General features: G+C 53.1%; 1 protein-coding gene and 1 long non-coding RNA gene across 7 annotated transcripts in view; one reads left to right on the top strand and one right to left on the bottom strand.

Moving 5' to 3' along the window:
* GOLGA3 (golgin A3) overlaps positions 1–8,257 on the top strand; it is a 34,518-nt gene extending 26,261 nt beyond the window's left edge. For all 6 annotated transcript variants that reach the window (XM_037160893.2, XM_037160892.2, XM_037160896.2 and 3 more), the window contains 8 exons: positions 357–554; positions 989–1,105; positions 1,384–1,523; positions 2,017–2,149; positions 2,341–2,463; positions 3,055–3,219; positions 4,306–4,469; positions 5,047–8,257. In XM_037160893.2, the coding sequence (XP_037016788.2) occupies positions 357–554; positions 989–1,105; positions 1,384–1,523; positions 2,017–2,149; positions 2,341–2,463; positions 3,055–3,219; positions 4,306–4,469; positions 5,047–5,266 (1,260 nt within the window). In that variant the 3' untranslated portion in view covers positions 5,267–8,257. The remainder of the gene's footprint in view (positions 1–356; positions 555–988; positions 1,106–1,383; positions 1,524–2,016; positions 2,150–2,340; positions 2,464–3,054; positions 3,220–4,305; positions 4,470–5,046) is intronic.
* Positions 8,258–8,347: 90 nt separating this feature from the next.
* Positions 8,348–8,904, bottom strand: LOC128628095 (uncharacterized). Its single transcript, XR_008392427.1, has 2 exons — positions 8,612–8,904; positions 8,348–8,487 (listed from the first exon to the last, which is right to left on the bottom strand). It is a non-coding gene; the product is annotated as an uncharacterized LOC128628095 (long non-coding RNA).
* Positions 8,905–9,103: the final 199 nt, after the last annotated feature.

Below are 9,103 nucleotides of genomic sequence, written 5' to 3' on the forward strand. Positions count from 1 at the left end.
CCTCGTCTCTGGATCTTTGCCCAAGTGTAGACTCCCGCCACCCCATGCACGGTAACAACAACTGCTAGCAGGACATGTCCGCTGCCCCCTCCCCCCCCACCGTGCCTCTCATGTGCCCTGTGGCGGGGGCATCAGAGACCTTGTGGCAGCCATGCTCCCGCCTGTGATGCTCTCATTGCAAATTCCAAGGAGCCCAGCTCAGGTGGGCTGGAGGTTTAACGATCGCATGGGACTGACTGTCAGTCAGGCCCCAGGTACCTGTCACTGTGTTTGATGTTGGCTGTTCTGTTCCCAGTGGGTAACAGCTCCCCTGACCAGAACATGTGACTGAATAACATCACTGGGACTTGTTTCAGCTTCAGGAATCTAGGGGCTTTAGGAGGAAGATAAAGCACCTTGAGGAATCAAAAAAGAAGTTAGCCCTGGAGTTGGAGCACGAGCGAGGGAAGCTCACCGGCCTTGGCCAGTCCAATGCGGCTTTGCGGGAGCACAACAGTGTGTTGGAGACAGCACTGGCCAAGAGGGAGGCTGACCTCGTAGAGCTGAACCTCCAGGTATCAGGCTTAGTCATCGCTGCTCCTGCAGGGAGAACATGACACCCACCGCCCAAGTGCACATAGTCCCCGAACCGGCCCATCACTGAGTCCAGGAGGGTTTGGGGTGGGCACCTCCTGCTGGGCCAGGGTGGACCCTCACCATGTCAAGGCAGTTGGTTGTCTGTAAGGGACAAGCACGGGTCTTGCTCCAGACCCTGTTCTCCATTCAGGTTACAAAGCTTCTGGAGTTGGTGGGAAGCTGGGCATTTCAGGGATGTTCTCCTATGGCCATTGACAGTCCTGGATTTTCCAGCCATCAGAGAACTCGCAGATTTCTGTTTGGCCCTGGTCCCCATGTGGCACCGATTGCGGTGACCTGTGCTTTGTCCTGGGCTCTATAGGCTGTGGCATTGAGGTCCTTCCTGACTGGTCCCCTTGGTACTGTGCTGCAGGTTCAGGCCATCATGCAGCGCAAACAGGAGGAGGACCTCCAGATGAGGCACCTGGTGCAGACCTTACAAGCCGCCCTGGAAAGAGAGAAGCTGGAAGTGCACAGCCTCAGGGAGCAGGTGTGTGGCCATCGTCCAGCGCGTCCACAGTGCAGCCACGTGCGGCCTTTACAGGGCACATTTTCAGTGTCTAAAACCGAGCGTGGGCCCCTCGATACAGCCATTACCTTTAAGAACTTAACTTGTAAGTGCCTTTTCTGACGTGTCCCAGGCACAGAGGTGGCATTAGGGCCTGGGCGACAGTGGGGTCAGGAGAGCCCTGGTATTTATTAGGACAAGCGAGGGCAGAGGGGATATTGCTCTTGCCTTGAACTCTGCTGAGGCCAGTGTCCTTCCAGGTGGCTGCAGCCAAAGCAGAAGCAGGGCACAACCGCCGCCACTTCAAGGCCGCCACCTTGGAGCTGAGCGAGGTGAAGAAGGAACTGCAGGCCAAGGAGCTCCTCGTGCAGACACTGCAGGCAGAGGCCGAGTGTCTCCAGTGAGTGTCAACGGGCAGAGGGCCAACTGCCACAGGGTCCCCACCAGGGCTCTGCCCCATGTCCACTTAGTACATTGTACACTCTGGGGTCACCGTGTGAGCGGGCCTGGGGAGGAGAAGATGTCTCGTCTGTCTCAAGAAGTTACAGTCGCCATGCTGCCGTCCCCTCTGCGCCCTCCCAGCCCTTCACTGAGAGTGGAGCGTCCTGGGTGGGGGTCGAGTCCCGAGGGCGATGCCCACCTCTGAGGCTCGCTGTCAGCTCCAACAAGGGCAGCCCTAGTTGTATGGGTTCAGGTCCCTGTGGAACTGTCCCCCTACCGTAATCTCAGGGGGCTCGTGAGGCTCAGTCGAGACAGGTCATTGGCCACTCCTAGAGGGGTCAGCACATGAGCCACCCCCCCACCAGGATGGGTCCCACAGAGCTGACACATTTGGGCTGAGGGGTCGGGTGGGCAGCACGCTGTCACTGCATCTGCCATGTTCTCTGTGCCAGGCGTCAGGAGGGCACACGTGCCCAGGAAGTCGCACAGTTCCAGGCAGAACTGGCAGAGGCGCGGACGCAGTTGCAGCTGCTGCAGAAGCAGCTGGATGAGCAGCTGAGCAGGCAGCCCGCAGGAAACCAGGAGGTAGGCAGGGCGGCTCTGCTTTTGGTGACGGGACCTGTCCGACTGGACTCTGCTGCTTCCTTGCCTACTGGCTCAGGGACAGTCATGTGTCCTAAGTGTGATATTAAATAAGACACAGAGATGGAGCACTTCTGGTGCAAGAAGGCCACTGTGAAATTCTTTTGCTCCTGTGATTTTTTTTTCTCCCATAGATGGAAAACCTCAAGTGGGAGGTGGATCAGAAGGAGAGAGAAATCCAGTCCCTGAAGCAGCAGCTGGACCTGACTGAGCAGCAGAGCAGGCGGGAGCTGGATGGGGCTGAGCAGTCTCTGCAGGTACTGGGAGCACAGCCCAGGGTCATCGGGCAGACTTCGCCTCAGACCACCATGACATGGGCAGTCACTGCTCCCGCTGCATCAGCGATGACAGTGGGACCACATTACCCCATTTCACAGAGATGTCCAGGTCATGCAGTGGGTGGAGGCCGAGGACACCAGAGCCTGGTGCCACACCTGGGCTGTGCTGCAAAATGTAGCAATGAGTGACACAGCACATATGACACTTCTACACGATGGTGCCTGGGGTGGTCCTGACTGCAGAGGGTTTGGGAGCATGACTTGTCTAGCAGCTCTACTGGCCACCAGGACCGACTTTCACTCTCTCAGTAACTAAGCATGGGATTTGCACTGGGGACTTTGGCTCATGGGTGTGGTCAGCGTAGCACTGAGCGGGTGAGGGCTTGCAGGATGCAAGTGGAACTGCCGGCCTCACAGACTGGCCTGCGGGAATGGCCTGGAGCCGGGCAGGGGCACCTACGGCGGTCAGCACCTTACCGTGTCTCCTTAGACTCAAGACACACAGACAGACACCTCGGCAGCATTTCAGATCTTTCAACTATGAAAACTCTATGCCTTGACTTCCCTTAGAACATCAAGTCTGAGCTGGAGATGGTGCAGGAGGACCTGTCCAAGACCCAAAAAGACAAGTTTGTGCTTCAGGCCAAAGTGTCGGAGCTGAAGAACAACATGAAAACTCTGCTGCAGCAGAACCAGCAGCTCAAGTTGGACCTGCGACGTGGTGCAGCCAAGATGGTGAGCAGGAATGGGCGTCAGGAATGGGAACGGCAGGCCTTTGGGGGGAGGTAGACGGGGGCGCTGGGGGGTTATGGATCTCAGACATAAAACTGTATTACACCCCACACTCAGCAGCCCCGATGTGAAATGTGGTGGAGAATTCTGCTTGGACGATAGTCCTAGTATTTATTATTGGTGACTTTTCCAACAAAATGTTTGCTTCTATTTATGAGTTCAGTTATCACATTGTTGACTGGGCTTTATAAAGCAAGCGAGGTCGTCGGTTGCTGTGTTAAAATCTCTAGTCCCTTGGTGCACCCAGCTGAGATCAGCTTGGGCCCTGAAACCCTGGGACCCCGAGGCTGTGGTCACAGGCCCCTCTCAGATTGTCCTCATGCCTAGCATCTGTCTCTTCTCAGAGACATACTCACGAGAGCATATACTTGTGTTTTCCTGGTCAGAGAAGTGGCACAGATTCAGGATTTTAGTAGCATCAGTGTGTATCTGTGCAGATTCTTTTTTTTTTCTTAAGATTTTATTTATTTATCTTCAGAGGGGAAGGGAAGGAGAGAGGGAGAGAAATATCAATGTATGGTTGCCTCTCGTGTCTCCCCTACTGGGAACTGGCCTGCAACCCAGGCATGTGCCCTGACCGGGAATTGAACCCTGGGAAGGGTACCTGGAGTTACAGGTACCCTGTAATTACATACCTGGTTGTTTGGTTCGCAGGCCCACACTCAGTCCACTGAGCCACGCCAGCCAGGGCTATCTGTGCAAAGTCTTAATTTAGAGTATTAGAAAGGGGAGTCATCTGAGTTGGAAAACTGACTTAATTTCTTAGGGAAACTCAGAGTCAGGGTTGTGCTCTCGTGGAAAGTCCCGTGTCGGAGCTCACATTTAGGGCTTTACTCTGTTCTGAGGAGCCAGGACTGTGTTTGTTCTGTCCTGTGCAGCAGGAAGGTTTTCTCTTTGGCCCACATTTCTTGAACCCCTGTGGCTGCTGGCTCAGTGGGTGCAGACAACTTTACATACCTTCCCAGGGCTGTGTGGAGTGGAGACAATGGGGTGGGTGGCAGACAGCTAATCATATGCTTTTATGAACAGAGGAAGGAACGGAGAGGTGAGGCCAGCCCGTCCAGCCCTGTGACGCCAGTGAAGGTCCCTGACTGCCCGGTCCCAGCCTCACTGCTGGAGGAACTGCTGAGGCCCCCTCCCGCCGTGAGCAAGGAGCCCCTGAGGAACCTCAACAGCTGCCTCCAGCAACTGAAGTACGAGGGGCTCTGTCTCATGTTGCTTAGTTTCTGAATCACGTGTTGAACTTGGCAGAGTCCCTGTTGCAGCACTGAATACCAAGCCAGGGCTGAGCAGGTCTCTGTTAAGTGGGGTCACATGGTAAGGTGGTAGTTGCCTGCAGCTAAATAACCCCAAGAAGCCCTAAATTACCAGGTCCTGAGCCCTTAAACTCCGTTGGCATAAGGCTGACGTACAGAGCGCATGGCCTTGTGGGGGCATCTTTTTATCTTTTTTGGACCCTGTGAGAAGCTGCATGTGAGTCTCTTGGCTCTGTCTTCCTCACGTCCCTGAACAGAAGTCTCTGTGTGTGGAGCTTCGTGGCCTGTTGGCCTCTACACGGCACCAAGAATGGTGTCTAGAGTTTCTTAAGCTCTGTGTCCCCCATCTACTCGTTGGTATAGATAGAGAGGCTCCTGTGGTCCCTGAAGGTTCCAGAGATGTGTGAGCGAATGGCTGTCCAGTTGAAGCCTGTTAGTCTCCACATCGGGGGAAGCAATGGCATCCTGGCTCATCTCTGACTGGCCTTCCCACCTTTTCTCTCTGTGTCCCCAGGCAGGAGATGGACAGCCTGCAGCGCCAGATGGAAGCACATGCGGTCACTGTGCATGAGTCACTGTCCTCGTGGACTCCAGGGGACCTCGCTGCCAGCCCCGGTTCCCCGGGTGCCCATGCCAACCCCGGAGGAGACACAGAGCCACCCAGTCCCAGCAGGGCTTCCACAGAGGGGCTGGGAATGGCGACCACTGAGCATCCCCACCCTGAGTGTGTGTAGCTGTCTGGACGGTCCCTCAAGGTCACGTATCTGACCCAGCTGTTTCTTTCAGCGATGGAGTTTAAGTTTTGTGTTTGCCTTTACAAGGGGTAAAGTAACAGAGCCACCTGCAGGTCACAGCCACCCTCCCCACAAAGTGACCAAACCTTAAAGTCCTGGGTGAGCTTTTGGTAACAGTGTTGGAAAGCCCTGAGGGTTACTTGTGGGAAGCGAAACCTCACGAGTGACATAAACGTGGCTTTGCAGCCTCTGGTCCTGGGGAACCTGGTCGTGGGTTCACTTCTTCACTTCCTGTGGGACCCACTACAAGCTTCACCTCCTGCAGGAGTGAAACTTTATTTGCACCTTTGGTTTTCATTATTTTATTTTATTTTCATAGCCATCCCACCATAGGACATGTATGTAAATATTGAGAATTATAATCTAATCTTTAAAAAGTATGTCCTGATATTATTTTAAAATGACCTAAATTGTCTGCTTTTTGATTGCCTTTTGAAAATCTGCTGTTAGGAAATAATGTACATGTAGGATTAAGGAATGTCAGAAAATTATATTTTAAGAAACATAATTATTTTATTTACCTTCTAAAACCAAATATTCTTAGACAAAGAGCATTCTTTCTAGTTTTTGTTTCACTTCATTTTTGAATGTCTTTTTCCTTGTCGTAAGTGCACAATGTCCACCTGTCCAACTCAACCTTGCTTGGCCTTGCCTTGATCATCACCCAGGCAGGTCCTGTGGTCACCAGGGGCACCCAGAAGGATGCCATGGTCCCCACATGCTGGCCTGACGTGTGAGGACTGGAGAGAGGCACAGGTCAGGTGGGTAGGCGGGGCTCCAGCCCAGGTAACACGGGTTTTCCAGGCTGCACCTTCTGTGCTTCGGGTGGCAGTGAGCACTAGGACCTTGGTCCTTGGAGACATGCTGGACTCAGCAGTGACAGCCATCAGGAGGTCCACAGTCCTTTAACATCTTATTGGGAGCCAAGTGAGGTTCCTGGGAGAGGCAGGTTGCCCCAAGGGCGAAGGTGGTGAGGTCCCCACACTCTCCCAACGTGGAAAAGCCCTGTTTGACACGGCCCCACAAGTGCGTGAGGTTTGCCTATACACACGTCCCAACTGAAGCCCTTACACTGGCAGAAACTGAAAGACTGTGGGACTGTAAGCTTCTCCCCAAGTTACCTAGGAAAACCTAAAGTGTGTATTGTAACAAGTTAGAGACCAGCAAGTGGGTACGCATGCCTCCTGTGCAGACCTGCTGCTCTGCAGGTGGAGTGACGAGTGTGCAACTCGAGTCTCCTGTGTGGAGAAAAAGGTTTTTTAAGCTGTGTTCTCTTCAATATGCTGTCAGAAGGTTCATTGATAAAGTAGTGTTAACACAAAGATGTTTATTGTTTAAAAAAGGTTCCCCAGGAAGTATTGGGACTTCTAAACACGTGTCTCATTTGTACAGGGTCAGTCTTGAAACAATACTTGAAAACTCATTATAAATGTATTCTACTTTTCATAATAGTGGGAAATCATTTTTGAAAAAATAGTTTTTGTACCATCAGAAGAGAAAGATGATAATTTATGTTCTTATTTATTTTGGCTGCATTACCATTGTTTTAATTTTAAAACCAAGAAATGGCACTCAGCCCAGATGCGTGGAAGGCCTGCCAGTCATCACTGTGTCCTTTCCCTGAGGAAACGCCAACACTGAGTGCACCCAGCCAGGGGAAGCCAGTCTCGTCCTCGCCCCCTTCCTCGGTCTGGCCACCCTCCGTGTGCACATGCACCTCCGCACACGTGCGCTCCGCGCTCTCTGGCTTCCTGGCCTTGCCCGGTGCTGCCTTCGTCTGCAGTCCCACCCTCCAGGCCAGCCAGCGCCCAGCCAGCTGTGGGCTGAGATTCGAGCCGTGTCTTCTGTGGGCTCCTGCTTTCTTATCTCCATGGGACTCTGCTGTCACTTCTACCTCCCAAGGTGTGAACCATCCTTCCATGTGGGGACAAGTGGGAGTTAGGAAGTTACTCATGAACACCAGCAGTCGTGTCTGGAGCATATGTAACAACGGGCTCCCTGTTGCATTGCATCCGTGTGTCTTTTTCGTCCTGTGTGCAAGTACGCTGTCATGCCCTCACTCAGAGAATGTGGGCTTGGACACCTTAAGATATCATTACTTGTTTCTCTTATGTTGCAAAAAATACTGCAATGAGATTATCATTGATTTCTCCACAGTATGTATCAGGCAGATGCCACAGATCTGATAGGTTTTGTTCTCCAGGGTGGGGTGAAAGGTTTACAGTTGTTCATGTGCAAAGTAATACAATAAGAACACAAGAGTGAACTCTTGTTTCTTGTACTCCCAACTGTAAACCTGCTTTTGCCCCACCTGGTATCTGGAGGGTTAAGAGGCGTTCCCACTGGGGTGTGAAACGTGCTCTTGTCCCAGGGTCTGCACAGCAGCGCCCACAGGGAAGCCAGCCTGTGGCCACAGTATTGGGAAGTCTCATGAAGCCCCTCATGGCTTAGACCTTTCTTGGTCTAGGGTTACTGCAAAGTCATTGTGACATACATTTCTACTTAATGTGTGTTTTAACAAAAATGTGGTGTGTAAATATTTCTGGCAGCGCCGGGGACCAGCGTGTCTGAACTGTCCCTTCTTGAGAGCCCCCCGTGAGGTGGACAGCACTGGGACGGGTGGGACCCTCAGCCTTATTCACACATGTCCAGTGACCACGTCCCAGGTGCATCTCGTGTGTGGTGGTCTCAGGTCATAATAGGGTCCTTGGGTAATGTTTGAGAGAGACTAGGAAACTCAAGAGGTTCTAAGTTACTTACTTCAGTTAGAAACTTACTCATAAAACAGACTCCTCAGGTTGGGGCAGTTCAGGGGAAAGGTGTCACCATGCACAACAAATTGTAACTTTAAAATGCATGTTAAATTTTTTTTTATAAATTTAAGCGTGCTTGGGAATTCTTTGAAATTTGTGCAATAAACTATTTTTTTGTTACAGATTTTTATATTTCATTGGGGTTCATATACAGAGAGAAAGAGCCATGTTTGGGGGTAACTTTTCTCATGTAGTCACACACACACTGTTCATTCTTGAATTTATTGTTTGCCAAAGTGTCAGATGGGCTGTGAAATCCAGCTCCGGCAGTGTAGCCACAGCAGTACGACCGCTTACTCGTTTTCCCGTTCCAGTCCCCATGTCACTGCTGGCACGCGCAGTCGGTACCTGGAGGGGAGTTTGCACAACCTGGGATGTTCCCAGCGAGCAAGACGAGGGGGCGGCACCCTTCCCGAGCCGCACGCATGTGTCCGTACCGGGGTGTGGTTGGCCAGCCCCTGGCCCTGCTTACCGCAGTGGGACTGAGTGGGTTTTGAGGCCCCCAGGTTCACCCCTTTTATATTTTATTTCTTATCAAGAAGAATGATCCAGGTCAAGAGTTGTGGGTGAAATGGGCCGCTCTCCCGCTTCCTGGGGCACTCGGGTCGGGGACGGACTGACGGGGTCTGAGAAGAGCAGGGTGGAGCCGGCTGTGCCGGTAACATGAAACGTCCTCCAGGAGATGTGCGGCCGCTGGCGGTCCCCGGCCCAGGCCTGCAAAACGCCTCCGTGGAGCGGCTGGGCTGTCGGGCCGTGGCTCCACCGTCTGGGACGCGCCCCCCTCCCCGCCCCCGTCTGGCTCATCTCAGGACCCGGTGTCCGGAGCTGCCCGTGCCATGCCTGACCGCGTGCCCTTGCTCACCCAGTGCTATCAGCGGTCGGGGCTGCAGTCGCATTTCCCTCGCTGGGTCACGGGAAGCCGGTGGGAGCGCCCTGGCCTGACCTGTGCTTCTAGCCGCGGCCC

The sequence above is a fragment of the Artibeus jamaicensis genome, unplaced genomic scaffold (assembly GCF_021234435.1).
Source record: "Artibeus jamaicensis isolate MK-2021 breed Jamaican fruit bat unplaced genomic scaffold, CSHL_Jam_final contig_525, whole genome shotgun sequence".
Classification (NCBI taxonomy): domain Eukaryota; kingdom Metazoa; phylum Chordata; class Mammalia; order Chiroptera; family Phyllostomidae; genus Artibeus; species Artibeus jamaicensis.